General features: G+C 42.5%; 1 protein-coding gene across 1 annotated transcript in view; it reads left to right on the forward strand.

Annotated features, from left to right (window-relative positions):
* LOC108547785 (uncharacterized) overlaps positions 1–16,279 on the forward strand; it is a 30,847-nt gene extending 14,568 nt beyond the window's left edge. Inside the window, exons 6-8 of the mRNA XM_017900440.1 lie at positions 11,965–12,307; positions 13,413–13,701; positions 14,595–16,279. Of these exons, the coding sequence (XP_017755929.1) occupies positions 11,965–12,307; positions 13,413–13,701; positions 14,595–14,813 (851 nt within the window). The 3' untranslated portion in view covers positions 14,814–16,279. The remainder of the gene's footprint in view (positions 1–11,964; positions 12,308–13,412; positions 13,702–14,594) is intronic.
* The last annotated feature ends 376 nt before the right edge of the window (positions 16,280–16,655 follow it).

The following is a 16,655-nucleotide window of genomic DNA, read 5'->3' on the forward strand; positions in this document are numbered from 1 at the left end:
AAAAATTTTTGGTCATTTTCACGACTTTGTATCAGGATAACATGATATGATAGGAGGTCGCTCGTGGATCGATTCCAAGAAATGACGTAATTTCCAAGAATTCTTCACAGAATACTTTTGCAGCCTTGACGAAAAATTTTTGGTCATTTTCACGACTTTGTATCAGGATAACATGATATGATAGGAGGTCGCTCGTGGATCGATTCCAAGAAATGACGTAATTTCCAAGAATTCTTCACAGAATACTTTTGCAGCCTTGACGAAAAATTTTTGGTCATTTTCACGACTTTGTATCAGGATAACATGATATGATAGGAGGTCGCTCGTGGATCGATTCCAAGAAATTACGTAATTTCCAAGAATTCTTCACAGAATACTTTTGCAGCCTCGACGAAAAATTTTTGGTCATTTTCACGACTTTGTATCAGGATAACATGATATGATAGGAGGTCGCTCGTGGTTCGATTCTAAGAAATGACGTCATTTCCAAGAATTCTTCGGAGAATACTTTTGCAGCCTCGACGAAGATTTTTTGGTCATTTTCACGACTTTGTATCAGGATAACATGATATGATAGGAGGTCGCTCGTGGTTCGATTCTAAGAAATGACGTCATTTCCAAGAATTCTTCGGAGAATACTTTTGCAGCCTCGACGAAGATTTTTTGGTCATTTTCACGACTTTGTATCAGGATAACATGATATGATAGGAGGTCGCTCGTGGTTCGATTCTAAGAAATGACGTCATTTCCAAGAATTCCTTGGACAATTCTTTTTATGCTTTGCAGTACATTTTAATTATTTTACTTACCTCATACTTACCTTACACTTACCTTACTTACTTACCTTCCCTTATGTGCATTCCTTTCGTTACTTGGCTTAATTCCTCTTCATATACATATAACTTTGATAGACATTGCCCACTCTGTATTTTCTAAGTTCAAAGAGAACATTGAAAATTTACAAGAGATAGGAAATATCTTAAACTTTGTGCGTAGCTCTCAGCTTGGTATCGTTTTCCAAACATTATTCTGTGGAAAACGATGCCAATTACCAGGTCTCACCACGAGGAGGTGTCTACGCATCGAGACCCGACATGCGCCCTAGTGGCGCAGCCTACTGGTACTATCCGTATCAAAGATACCCTAATCTAACTTGGAGCGAATTAGGTTAAAATGAATTTACTGACACTTTATTTTATTTCGTGTCTTACAAAGGGAGCTTCGATTCGGTATACTGAAACTCTACTGTCGCAACGCTAAGATATTTTCAAGTTCCCATAAAAATAGGGAATGAAATATCAAACACGCGAGCTAATAGAAAATCGCGACGCGCCCGAACGAGTTCGCGATTATTCGAAAGACCGACTAGCCTAGGCGATGTACTCCCGTGTACAGAGATAACTTCATACCTCGGCACCCTCCCGATCGGGCCTAGCTCAATTCCAGTCACTGTCGCACTCGCCAAGACTTACACGTGGACCAAGGATAGTCCCTGAACCAATGAAACTTCTAGTGTCAACGCGAGGGCCCTGCTGGGCGGTTGCCGGCCAAGACAGACACTTCGCATCCCAGCCACACGGGGTAGAACTTAATCATCCCTGTGGTCTAACCGTAGATGGTACTAGTCCGTCAGCCAGCATGTGCCCGAGCCCCAGTCGCGTACGACTTAGGCAGCGGACCGCCCCGTCGAGGTCAGAAGACGCACTGATCCGAGGGGGTCACCCTGGAACCCGATGCATGACGAGATTGACAGTGACTGGAAATGAGTGTCGGAGACGAGTCGTGAGGATGACTTACGAAGCATGTACTTATCGAGTACACGAGAGCACGTCGCGTAGGCTAGTCGGTACTTACGAACGATCGCGATTATCGCGAGAACAATTATGTTCTATTTGCTAAACGAGGGGGATAAGAAAATGATAGAGAATTTATAAATTTCGCTCCAAGTTAGGTAGCTTACCTTTGTACAGATAGCGCGCACATGATACTTAGTCTATGGATCTATCTTATGATTACTTAAAAGTAAACGCACGCATCGTTCATTGATGTGTCGCAAACAGAATCTTGAGAAACCTAAAAGCTAAAACAGAATATATTATTGTTAATATGTAGCTGAAAGGAAAGGGATTAGTACGAGGAAACCATCAAGGATAATAACCAAATGGAACGAGCAAGCCAACGACGAGACCTGAGCAACATAACTACGAGACAGAAACATTCCAACGGTGAGATATAAACATACCAACGAGGAAGCGCTCGAGTATTATACGAAATACTCGAACGCTCTAACGAAAACAAATCGAACGGAAGTCGTAAAATTTGTGAAAGGAAAGATTTAGCCAACGATGAGACATAAGTAAACCAACGACGAAGCATTCGAATATTATACGAAATACTCGAATGCTGAAACAAAGACACATAGAATGAAAAAAATAAAATCTGCAAGAAGAAATTATTGTTAAATTATTTAAGAGAGTGGACAATGGCCACTGAATAGCCATTGATCTAGCCAACGATGATATACAATACAAATAAACCAACGACGAAGCATTCGAATATTGTACGAAATACTCGAATGCATAAACAATGAAAACTAGAATGAAAGAAATAATATCTGAAAGAAGAAAGATAATTAAAACCTGAAAGAAAAAATAATTAGTACCTGAAAGAAGGAATTATTATTAAATTATTCAAGAGAGTGGACAATGGTCACTGAGTAGCCATTGATCTAGCCAACGATGATATACAAATAAACCAACGACGAAGCATTCGCATAGTGTACAAAACACTTGAATGCACAAACAATGAAATCTAGAATGAAAGAAATAGAATCTGAAAGAAGAAATAATTAAAACCTGAAACAAAAAGAAAGAATATTAACGCGGTCCTTCCGAAGTCCAAGCGACAACTGGCTCGAGCCTGCACGCGGGCCCCTTATATAGCGGCGGCCGGCCGAAGATCGGCGAAAATTTCCGAACTTTACCGATTCCTTTAAAAGTTACATTTCCGCTGTAATAACTAATAATTTATTAACTTTTTTGACTTTTATCGTTAATATACGTTACAAACTATTTGTTAACAACAATTTTAATTTGCTATTGACAATAAATTTATTAATTTATTAGCTCTTTGTAAGTTACGAATACATTTTAATACAAATACGTTGCTTGTTTAAGTAGTAGCTAATAATTTATTAACTTTTTTGATTTTTATCGTTAATATACGTTGCAAACTATTTGTTATTAACCATTTTAATTTGCTGTTAACAATAAATTTGTTAATTTATTAACTTTTTGTAAGTTACGAATACATTTTAACACAAATACGTTGTTTCTTTAAGCAGTAGCTAATAATATATTAACTTTTTTTACTTTTATCGTTAATATAGGTTGCAAAATATTTGTTATTAACAATAAATGTAGTAATTTATTACCCTTTTGCTAATTAAAGATACATTTTCACGCAAATACGTTATATATACTAGTAGTAGCCTATAATTTAGTAATTTTTCCACTTGTATTATAAATTTACGTTGTGACCAATTTGTTATTAGAAATAAGTGTAATAATTTTTACACTTTTGCAAATTATAGGTACATTTAAGCATTAGTATGGTATTGTTCAAGTAATAACCAATGAATTAATTCTTTTCTTGTATTATAAATTTACGCTATGAACAATTTATTATTAATAAGAAATTGGATTATTTATACATTTTAGGAACTATAACTGTATTTGAATGATGTCATTGTTAAGAATTCCGTCCACTTACCTCTCGCAGCCTCAAAAATTATCAAATGTTTAACTGAAATGTCGAAAAGTTACAAAAGATAGGAAATATCTTAAATTTTGTTCGTAGCTCTTAGCTTGGTATCGTTTGCTAAAGATTTCTCTTTGGAAAACGATACCAATTACCAGGTCTCACCACGAGGAGGTGGCTACGCATCGAGACCCGACATGCGCCCTAGTGGCGCATCCTACTGGCGTCATCCGTATCAAAGGTACCCTAACCTAACTTGGAGCGAAAGAAGTTAAAGTGAATCTACTGACACTTTATTATATTTCGTGTCTTACAAAGGGTATTTCGATTCGATATACTACAACTCTACTGTCGCAACACTAATATATTATATTTTAACAGGCCCTAATATTTCTAAGTTCCCATAAAAATAGGGAACGAAATATCAAAGACGCGAGCAAGTGAAAAATCGCGACGCGTCCGAACGAGATCGCGATTATTCGAAAGACCGACTAGCCTACGAGACGTACTCTCGTGTACAAGACAACTTCATGCCTCGGCACCCTCCCGATCGAACCTAGCCCACCCAGCCCCCACAGACCCTGCCATGACTTACTCGTGAACGAGAGTGATCGACGAACCAACGAAACATCCAAAATCAAGCCGAGGGTCCCTAGCGAGGCCCTGTAGCCGGTCACGCAGGCCCCTGCCACATGGGGGAGAAATTAATCATCCCATGGGGTCTGACCGTAGGCCCATATGCAATGTCACCCTAGAACCGATGCGTGACAAGGGTGGCAGTGGCGAGGGTGAGTGTCGGAACGAGTCGTTTGGATGTCTTACGAAACATGGAGTGATCGAGTACACGAGAGTACGTCGCGCTGGCTAGTCGATACTTAAGAACGATCGCGATTATCGCGAGAACAATTATGTTCTATTTGGTAAGCGAGAGGGATAAGAGGAGAGAGATAGAGAATTGATATGTTTCGCTCCAAGTTAGGTAGTTTACCTGTGTACGGATAACGCGCACATGCGACTTGGTCTAAGAATCTATCTTATAACTACTTAGGTCTACTTAGGTCTAAACACACGCATCCGGCTTCGTCCATTAAAGTGTTGCAAATGATGTGTTAAGAAACTTTAGAATCTTCAGAAACCTAAAAGCTAAAACAGAATTTATTAATGTTAATATAAACCTGAAATTGATCGGATTAGTACGAGGAAAGAAGTCAAAACCGAAATGAATAGGAAATAGTAAGATGGAACCAAATGGAACAGACAACCCATCGATGAGATATAAAGAAACCAACGACGAAACATTCGAATATTATGCGAAATATTCGAATGTTCAAATAGAAATAAATAGAATGGAAGGAATAAAATCTGAAATAAGAAAAATAATTAAAACCTGAAAGCAAAGTATAATTAGAAACTGAAATAAAAATAAAATTACAAGCTGAAGAGAAAAACCTAAGGAAACTCCAAAGCTGAGACATAAACATCCCAACGATGATAAATAAGAAAAACCAACGACGAAACATTCGAATATTATACGAAATATTCCAATGCTCAAATAGAAATAAATGAAAAAGGAAAAAAATCTGAAAAAATGAACAAATAATTAAATCCTGAAGAAATTAAAAGTAATTAATACCTGTAAATAAAAAAAAAATTAATTCCTGAAAACAAAATAAAAATTATTAGTAAATGGTTTAATGGGGTGGGGTGTGGGTGGGGGGGCCAGCCTCGACCTCACTTCGGACCCCCACCCCTCGCGCACTACGAAAATTTAGATGTTACACTTCCGAAGTCGAACCGACAAATGAGTTATGCTGCGTCGCGTCGCCCTTTATATAGTCTCCGATCGGCCGGGCTCCCCACCCCGATCAGAAATTTCCGAACTTCACCGATTCCATTAATTTTTATTTTTCCGTGTTAATAACCAATAATTTAATAATTTTTTCATTTCTACGATAAGTTTAGATTCTGAACAAATTGTTATTAACAAAATTAATTTGTTATTAATAATAATTATTGTAGTTTATAAACTTTTTGTAAGGTTATAGGTATATTTGAACAGAAATACGTCAAAAGTTCAAGTAATTAGTCAGTAATTTATTAATTTTTTTCACTTTTATTATAAATTTACATTGTGAACAATTTGTTATTAACAATATATGTATTAATTTATAAACTTTTTATAAATTATAGGTACATTTTAATAAAAGTACATTATAAATTCGAGTAATAATAAGCAGTTTATTAATTTTCTCACTTTTATTATAAAGTTACCTTGCAAATAATTTATTATTAACAATAGATCTAATAATTTATAAACTTTTTATAAACTATTCGTACATTTTAACACGAGCATATACCTTATAAATTCAAGTAATAATCAATCATTTATTAATTTTTCCACATTTATTATAAATTTACGTTGCGAACAATTAATTATTGTCCTTAATTAATCCTTAATAATATATTTAACAATTTATACATTTTTTATAAACCATAACTACATTCGCAACTTCCATAGGATAAATTTCCACAACAAGTAAAAATTTGTTCAACAGTGTTATCATTATCGACATCACAGCTACTCTTAATACCAAATTCGATGATCCAAACTTTCAATGGAGGAAACACAATAACCCAGAGTACTGTTCGCGACACCCAAGAACAAAAAGACTCGGTTGCTCAAGCAAACCCGATTCTGGCTATTAAAAACCACGATTCCTTCGCAAGAGTAACAAGAACGCGAGTATAATCTCACGCGATTGTCGTCTAATTGCCGAGTGGAAAGCGGCTGCAACGTTTTCCTAGGAAATTAGGCGACCCAGCTGAACGCGCCATTACGCCCGCTAAACGATCGCGCGCAGTGCCGGCTGATGCTGCACGAAAGTGAAAGTCCCCGCTTCTTCTTTTCCTGGTCCCGCTCGGGAAACCATCTCATCGATCCTCCTCTCCGTCGAAAACGGATGAACCGTGACGACGTAGTGCTTCCGCGAAATAGAGCCTTCGGGGAACTTCGTTATACCTGCTGGCGGCTCTATAACCGGTAGCCATTTTTTCGCCCCCCTTGGAACGAGTTTGAATTATTCGCGCGTCTTCGAGGATTGGTGGAATATCGTGGTGTTGGTGGATGGCCATAGAGCATGGAATCGAAGTGAAAGGAGATGAAATAGCTGCTAAGTGTGCATGCGTGGATGACAAGTGGTGTGTTGGTAGGCTCGCGTGGATCGACTTGTCGGACGAATCGAGGATTGATAACCGAGTTAACACGAGAATTATTAGGGTAATCAGAGGGATTGAGATATCCGATTGGGAATTTTCGATCCGCTATACTATTCCATTTCTTTCCCATATTTTCTCGAGACCAGAGAACTTTGGATTAATCATAGTCTTTCCTTGCCGTACAAGAGTCAGGTAGTTAGCCCAACTGCCATAAATGGACCAGTCCGTATCGTTCAGACGATAATTGCATAAAATGAATAAATATTTGGAACGGAAATAAAAATTTCCAAGTCACGAGGTCTCGCAGGAACAGCGATAAGATATGCTAATGCGATGATTAGCTAAACATACCATGCGCGAATGCTAATTATTGCAGCGGACAGATAAAAAACAACCGCGTGTTTTTAGCGAATACAAATCGCAGAGGTCAACTACGAGTTATTTCGAATTTTCTGTTATTTTTAGCGCTGCGAGCGCGAAGAAATGGCGGAGCTATCGGAGCCATTGGAATTCTAGCAAAGGAATGAACTTTCTCCGAAATTTCGAGCGCGACAAAGGAGCCGTCGATCTCGGAATAAAAAAGAGACGGTCCTGCATGCGTTAAAGATTCGTGGCAGCGACGATGACAAAAATTTCGACGCTTTCTACCGGGCGAACAGGTGGCCGTGCGCGTGTTCCGCCTCGAATCTTATCGGCGCTCGTAGAAAACCGGGCGGAAGGCGACCCGGTAACCCAGTTTCTCGTCGAGCTACGAAAAATCGTTTCTTCGTATACGTTGCTCGTCGTCCCTCTTCGATTTTTCTCTCTCCGCGTCGCTGGCTCCCCGAGCTGAATGCAAACGCGCCTCTAACATCGCCGATTCGCTCGCCTGCTTTCACTTCGATCAGCGGGCACGGTTCTCTCCGAAATTTCGTCTCGCCGAATCGTCAAACGATCCCATCATCATCGGAGAAAGTTGCGATTTTGGAAGCGAAACATTCCACTCTACTCGTCTCCGTTCGTCGCCATTTTTCCTCCGCCTCGATCCGCCAACTCTTTTCGGTCCCTCGCCTATCTCGATGGGCGATTTTATCGATTTCTTCCTCCACGGAGAAACCGATAACGGATAAACGGAATTCGACGACGAAAAGGAAGAGGGATAACGAAAATAAGAAAAATCGAGGGAAACCAGTCTGACCAGATACCGACGCGAACTACTTAGAGCCGTAAAAACGGCATTATCCGCGAACTGTATCCAAAAGCGCGATTGCTCGACGAGGAGAAAAAACGACGCGCAGCTCGTGGAAACCTTACAGGTTCCCGCAGGTTGCCTTTAATCGGCGATAAAACAGGATTAAAGAGAGCCTGCACTCGCGGGGATTGAAACTTCAAAGTCAGTCGGCGCGCGTTCTCCGGGGCGTGCCGCGTTCCCCAGTCTCACGGTGGAACACGTTTTTAACGGACGACTGACCTATATAGCGAATAAACGAATAAATTTCGCGAACGGAGGAAGGTGAAGAAAAAAGAAGGAAAAGGAGATGGGAAAGGAAAAAGAATGAGAGAAAAAGACACGGGAGCCGGGTATTCCCGTGGACGTGTATCCGCGTCGACCTGGCTCCGTGGTTTAGCTACGTGCACAGCGGGGACGTTGGTATTGGGCACCTGTTACAGTGGAAGGAATACCGTTAGGACGTCGTGTCAGCAGCAGGTACCAGCTTACGGGTACACGCATACATCTTCCCCGGGCTCCGTCCAGGCTGTCGCAGCCGGGCAAAAATCGAGTCTCTTCGACACCAGGGCCCGATGTCCAGACGCTGCTACCGGAATCGTTACACGCGTCAGAGTCTGCCAGTACCTGTTCGGCTAATTCGATGTCTGTCGTCTGATTAGGGTTATCGCTCGCGTATCTGCGTGGCTGGGATGGTTGACGCATCGCTGACTCTTGCGCAGAGGTCACAGGGGCTCCCTGTGAGAGGCTCAGGACTGGATGAGAGCTGGGTGGCTAAGGAGGTTAACTGGCAATTGGGTTACTATGGTCTGGCTGAGAGATGGCATCTATGATGGGATCTATGGCTTTTGGACGAAGCTATTGCTGAAAATCCGAGTTTTCGTATTTTTGGTATTATCATTTACGACGAGATCTTGGTTACTGGGGAGGTTAATCGCGTTACTTGATCTAATTGGTTAGTGACTTTTGGATCTAGTTACCGTGCAAGGTTTGGATTTGAATATTTTTCGGTATCTACATCTGACGGATGTATTTAGTATTGGATAAGATCTTAATGTTTAAGGAGGTTAATTGGGTTTGCGTTGCTATTACTCGCGATGAGAGATTGCGATCCGTGGAATGTGGTTTTTGAGTCGAGCATCGCGGAAGATTGAGAACTGTTACTTTTAGAATCGTGATATCTCACGGACATTATTTCGAAGTGGACGAGACCTTGGTGATTGAGGAGGTTAATTGCACAATGGACTCGAATGTCTCAAATTGGGTTACCATAGTCTTCGGTAAGCGGTGTTTGAAACAGGTTACTTTGGAATGTCCCGATTAGAAATTCCAAGTCGTTAATTATTTTTCTCCAATTTGCATGCGCTGGAGATCGGTTGGAGTAGGATGGAATAAATCCTGGACATTATGAGTGAAAATCTGTCCCAGCTTTGCGTAGCTGTTTCTTTGTCCAACGCAATTAAATTGCCAATGGACCGAGAATCATTCGGCTGATTTACGACCTTAACGCGAGCGTACATCAGCTGCTTAGATAATTACGCGATTTTTCATGCGGCAGCAATGTTTTCTAGCCGAACGTGCCACTGACCGACTAAAGCCACTTTTCACCCGTGTCAGTTTTTATGGGCACTCGCTATTAATCTCCCCAGGATTTTCGGCTCGATTTAATCTTTTTACCAACATCGCAACGACCTTAATAGATGGCTACGCCGTGCCTCTTAATACTTCCTGTGCGAGCACGAAATCTCTGTGAATTATGGTAAAAAAGTCTTCATTCCAGTTCTAGGGAAATTATCCTAAAGTGGAATCCGAGATCGAGATTACTAGGTGCGAAACTTCAGCCAAACGCGAGTGCAAGCTTTGGAATCCTGGCTAAAATAACTCCATCTTGAACGTAGTAACATTCACTTCTACCTATTTACAACGATAAATGACTTTTTGGACGCAGCATCCTCTGTACCGTCATCCTGGATGTTCCTGGCTGACCTGGAACTCTGTGATCGAGTAATCCTTCGATTCCCAATCCTCGCCATCGAAACTGGTATATCCAAGCATATCTTCACTCGACGATTCTCCAAATTTAATTCTTCCAAAGTGTCCGTGAAACCTATCTGCCTCTGACAAAGTAGGAAGCTGGCGACTGACGAGATCAAAGCCTGGCTGGCAAAATTGCTCGGTTAGTTATATCATTGGTCTTTTACGGGCCACGAAGGAACCCGTTTCGCAACAGGTGTCTCGGGGACATGGCTCGATCACGATTTCCACGTTCGTATCTCCATATAAGCGGCGCTTCTGGCGCGCTCGCGATCTGGCACACTTTGCTCACGATCCGCGCTCTCTGTATCGCCGCCTCTCGCCGATGCATCGCGTGAAAATATCCCGTGCTTGCCAGATTCCGGCCTCCGATTAGGACGATTAATTTATCGCCGCGTTCAGTAGCTGTTTCACCCTCGACGTGTTACTCCGTCCCCTAGGCACTTTTATCTTGGGCTCCGGAGATGATCTGGTTGGACCGGAGCTGGTTCACAGGGGGATCTTTGGCTCTCTGCGATCCTCTGCTCCTTTCCTTCAAGCGGTCTCGGATACCAGCTATTTCCTTGATCGCATGATTTCAATCGTTTCTTAACACGTTCACCGCTATGGCAGACACTGGTGACCGTCGCTGATCTCTACGTTCAAATGCCTGTTGGTTAGCTGTGATCTACATAGTGCCAACGCGAGATAGTTAAATGGATCGGTCATCGCGTTCTTTGTGACAATTGATGATATAATTCGATCGGATATCTCGTTTATTCAACGCTTTGTATTGGAGAGCTGACTCTGTCACTATGTCAATTTACATAACATTTCTCTTCGTGTTGTCATGAAACGTGTCATCCGTTAAATTAGATGGTGATTTATTAAAAGATTTGGTATCGAATATGTAATTTGAGGATCACGAGTAGAACGCATAGTAGGCCTTGTTTTCATGGACTTATGCATAAATAAAGGTATGTTTAAATATCGAATTTAGTTTTCGTTTCTTCTTATTCGGAATCATACGATTGCGATGTAAAACTTAGTCCGGTGTTGGAACGATCGAGAAAAGTCAATCAAGCGGATGCAAAGAAGGAGCAGCGATCCCTTCTCAGAAGCCAAGGCTCGGCGATGATATTAAGAAGAATCTCAGGCTCTTTGCCTTTTAACTTTTACCCAGCGCGGCATTCCCGTCTGCTCGCCGCGATTGCGCAAAGCGGCAGCTCTCGAAAGGCTGATTTCCATGAAGGACCGTCGCGTCCCCTGCTAATAACCGTCATCGCGTATCCCGCTGACGACGATAACGACGAGGACGATCGACGCGTATAGCAGCCAGGCGGTTGATGAATTCGCGTGCAAATCGACCTCGTGGGAGGTCACACACAACAGCGGAATAAAGTTCCGCATTCTCGGCCCACAGCCCGAGGCAGCTGTTAGCCTGCCTCCTCTTTCGGCCTCTCCTCCCCGTGCCGGGTTGCCTCGTGTCTTTTCCAGCTTCTTTTCAAACCTTCCTGACCTCCTGGTGGAGAACCGAGACGGAGACATCGACGTCTTATTCTTCTTTCTCCTCTTCTTCCTTTTCTCCGCGACAGGTTGCCTGATAAAAGAGAAATTCCAGCTCTTACCGAGGACTCTCTCGATTCTTCTCCACCGTTGACGTTTAAACCTTACCTGATCCATTGTTCGTGTAGCTTTCTATTTTGCGGAACGCAGGTCTCCGTGGCTGACTGATTAATTCTCGAAATGACGTTCGTGGTTTCTTCCAGACGACGACTGGGGAGCGCCTGCAGAGGAGAACGACTATCTGCCGGACACGGAGACGACTGCAACCAGCCTGACACTGCCTAGACTACCCAGAAGTCCCGAGAGACTGCCCAGCCAGGTGAACAGGGGTGTTTCGCCTAGCTGCAACAGAAGTCGCAGGGCACCGGAGTTCAGACAGCGGTCGCCTAGCCCTCAGTATCAGCCCAGGATGAATCCTGGCGAGGTGACCAGTCCTAGAGAGAGATTCCAGGATGCCAAGGAGATGTTCCGAGCTATGGAGAGAGAGGCCATCGCCAGGCCTGTCCTTTCCAGGCAGAGAGAAGTTGAAAGTCATCCTGCTCACAGGTACGGTCCTACCTGTTCTCCTGATACCTGCTGTTTCTTTGCACGAAATTAAAACTCTGTACGTGTTACGATGCATCCTACCGAGGTCTGCCCACGAGAATAGGGAAAGGAAAGATTCGGGAATGAGGAAGGTGTAGGAAAAGAAGGACGTTCTGTCAGCTTCGCGTACCTTGGAATTTCAACGACCGTTGCGAAGCGACCTAGACACCGTAAACGGCTAGACGTCTCTCTCGTTGAAAACGACGTGGTTAGAAAGCCTCGAAATTGAAAAAGGCGCGATATAGCAGTGGCAAAAAGTAAAAAGTCAAGGTGGATAGATCGAGATCGATCGGAAACAGCTTTCAGTACTGCTATTATAGTAAACGACGATCTTAACGAGTTCGACGTATTCGTTTTCTAATCCAGAGAATCTGCGCCGGTTCCATTGTAAGAGAGGACCGATTCGACCGGCCGCTTCTCATTTTCTCCCGAGCCGACCAGAAAGACTAGTTTTAAAAGGCCACGCGGCTGCCTTTGCTTTTTCCCCCGCTGGCATTCGTTTTGGGCCAGCAATCACCGGTGTCAATCTCAAGTAAAAGCTGTCCGACCAGCTGGCGAGCGGCGAGAGATCACATAGTAGCTCGAAAAGTCCACGATTGTTTCGTAGATACCTACGTTTCGTTCATTCAACATCTCATTCAGAATGCGAGATCCGAACTGGGGACCTGTCTCGATGCTCCAGCTAGACTTTCCACTGACTTTGCCGCCGCGGATCTTTTCTCGTCGATCTAGAACTATTTAGAACTCTATTTCCTAGTTGCCACAGGACGTTCAGAGACATTGACAAACTCCCCTGTCAATTTATTTCGCGCGAAACGGTTGCCAGAAGTGGTACGTGGCAAGTGGAACAAATTCGGAAGTGGCACGTCGTCGTGCACGTTTTAAACTTGTCTAGAAAATGCCAAAAGACATCTCCGGTTTCGCGCTTGTCAAAGAGACCTGTCACTTTAGAGGCAGTGAAGCCAAGTAACATTCCTCCTGATAATGATAAAGTGATAAATACATATGCACGACGAGATCTAATCGTCATTGACCAATTTACGATGATACCTTTTCTGTGTGACAGAGTGGAGTCGGCCAGGCAGACTCACGAGGACCAGCCGACCCGTCAGCATCCGGCGAGCAACAGTTCAACGACTGGCCACGAACACCTGATCAGACGGAATCATTCGGAGGTATCGGAACGGGAGAACGATATTTCTTACAGGGCCCGACCACGACCGCGAACCCATCATTATGCGATGGAACGCCCACCGGAGCAAGAGGTCTCGAGGCCCCGGCCGAGAAGCTTCTACGAAAACCCAACGGTTGGAAGAGACTTCCGAGATCAAAGGAACGTCGCTGATCCGAGAGAAGTAAGGGTCGTTGATTCCACGCCTTCTCATCTTCGACCTCCTCGAGCTTTTTGCCACGAGATCGCAGGACTCCATCTTTTCGCGGAGCAACTCTTCGGACCTGGACAGGGGTCTTTGAAGGATCCAGCGTTCTAGCTGGGTCATTAGTTTCACTTCGGAGGGATGCTTGAGGATTCGATTCTTCGGAAGTTTCACGAGCATCGTCTGACTTTCTTGTTTGGGTTTGCACTTTCTACGACGGTGGTTAATCTTACATGGAAATGCTAATTGGCTGTCATGCGGATAAAGAATCGGCAGGATGCCTGCTCCTGTCTGCTCCTGCTACTGTCTTGTTTGCCTGCCTATTACCAGCGTTGCAGAGTGCAAACAAAAACGTACTACTATGTGGACTTTCTATTATCGCGTTGGAAATGTCACAGGAGAGCTAGTCACTGTCACTTCTTTGATCGACGAGTTAATCCTTTTTCAATAGAGAAACGTAGATATACTACTCGATACTACTGTGAGCTCTGCTGTGTAACTACGACCATAACTTCTTGTATCAACATCACATTATCTATTTCCACATCATGCGATTCTATACTATCTTCATCTCGTAGAATCTTCAACTTTGTTCTCACACTTAGTTAGCACCAGAACTATCGACCCACGTTATGACATATATATATAGATGATAATAATTAATGTGTCAGGAAAATAATTAGGTATATATACCTACTTATGTCTCCATTTCAAAGAAAGGTAATATTAACAGATACAAAGGCTACAACAACGAAGAATGTCTGAAACATGTCAGTTTGACAGGTCGATAGTTCTGGTGCTAAACTTTTGGTCTTTCCACGATTCTCAAGCTACTGCTTTATCAAATTATCGTGTTTCTCTTCTGTCCACAGGCTAGAGATTTCCGTGACCGCGCGCACGTGCGGGAGATACGCGAGAAAGTGCGTGCCAGGGCAACCACGTACCAAGAACTCTCCGAACACGAGAGATATCCAGGTCTTGACCGCGACAGCGCCAGGCCGCCTCTGGAAATCGTGCCGACACCAGGTCGATACCGACACAGCTACGCGGAGCCACCTAGACTCGGTTTGGCAGCCCTTCATCCGTACTGAGTCGACGAGCTCGTTGTTAACTAATAAATTATTTAATTAATCGACCGTATCGTTATCGTACCGTTTGCGTCTTCAATCGGCTGTCAAGCGACCTCGGCGATATTTCTCGATGTTAAGTTAAGCGGATCAATGAGGTGAAGCAAATGGGAACCTGATCACGATGATTTGTCTTGTCGTAGAGAATTCCTTTTACCGATTGTAGAATAGTTTAGGATTCTTCAGATCCCATGTTCCTCTATTTAATCCAAGCCTCGAACCCCGTCTACTTCATCTAAATCTCCTTCCTTCTCGCAGTTGCTGCTGTGATAACGTTCACTGCCATATTGTACCCCGTTTGACGAAGCTCAATGGAAAGAGAAAAAGAAATAAAACAGCGTTCTCCAGAGACTGTATCGCGATGAGATAGCCAAGCTTCTTCGTTCCAAAGGTTCCGTTTGCCTCGCTGTCATGGATCGTCGTAGATCGTCGTAGATCGTCGTAGATCCAGAACTCACGGGTCCTTGATGTTGACAGTTCTGATCAGTTCAGGATCAACGATCCAGCATTTAATATTCTCTCGTATTTGCGTTCGTGGACCGATCATCCTCGATTCGAGGGGTCGCCTGTCAAACTTTGACCGCGACTTCCGTGCACTATATTGTTAACCGTGCCGGATGTCAGACTAACGATAACGATAGGAACAAGTAACATGCAGTAACATTGACAGTAACAGTAACAATAATAACGGTTAATAACAATAAAGCCTGTCGTTATTTTTCTTCATCCCCTCTGTGAGTCTCCTAGATCAGTCTGCGGGTTGTCTTTGGGCTGTCTGATACTTTGTAATGGGTATTTGTTAAATTAGCGTGATTCAGAACGGTTTCTCTTGCGCTCTCCTTTCTTTTTGCGGTTTAGAGAAAAATAAGTATTTAAATGTAATTTATACGCAGCGCGGAGAGGGGGGTTTGTTTAATTCATGGCACGACGCACTCGGGAGAAAAGTTTTCAAATATATGTGGCAAGTAAATCTCAGACGACCGTGAAATAAATGTTTCATGGAGATGGACTCGTGTCTCTGGGAGTGCATCACGCGAGCTGCGCCTGGATCTTTGTTTCCCTTTGTCTCCCTGTCGTATTTTGTTACGTTCCCCTTGGTATTACTTTCGAGTAAGACGACCAATTATTTCATTCGCGACACTGTTGCAATTTTTCGTGCCGTTCCACCCGCGCGCTCTTATTCATAATTTTTAACGAGACTTAAAATAACTATTAATTAGAAAGTGCTCCCTGGTTCACGTGATTATTTTAGAAAAGGAAACTTGATCGTATTTTCCAAGTTGGGACAATCTCAGTCGCGATCCAGGGAGTTATGGAAAGCGGGCTCGGAAAATTCACGCATAATTTTCTTCGCATCTCAATTTTTGCTTCGAGACTACGAGTACACGTTGTATTACATTTTCTTAAATATAGGAATTCAATCTGAACAATTGTTTAACGATACAAATTAAAGTAAAAAATTCTACGAATTCTAAGATAAATTGTATTAAATTTTAAAAATAATTTTAGAATAAAACGAATTATTAAATATACAATAAACGTGTAATAAACAATACACATATGGAGTAAAATAAATTAATAAATATAAATTTCTAAAAAGTATGTAAACAGGAAACGAAAAATTCAAAATATTTCTGACCTCTAGAAGCATCCTCCATCGCATCCTCCATCCTTTTTACTCTGGAATTGCGTTAAATTCTAAAAATAATCTGATTAAGATAATGTATTCGAAAGAATCCAGTGGGACGAGTTGCTGCAAGATTCGCTTCTAATGTTATTCTTAATTTATCTCGCATACTGATTGAC

The sequence above is a fragment of the Eufriesea mexicana genome, unplaced genomic scaffold, assembly GCF_001483705.2.
Source record: "Eufriesea mexicana isolate 0111107269 unplaced genomic scaffold, ASM148370v2 scaffold1223, whole genome shotgun sequence".
NCBI classification, from domain to species: Eukaryota; Metazoa; Arthropoda; class Insecta; order Hymenoptera; family Apidae; genus Eufriesea; species Eufriesea mexicana.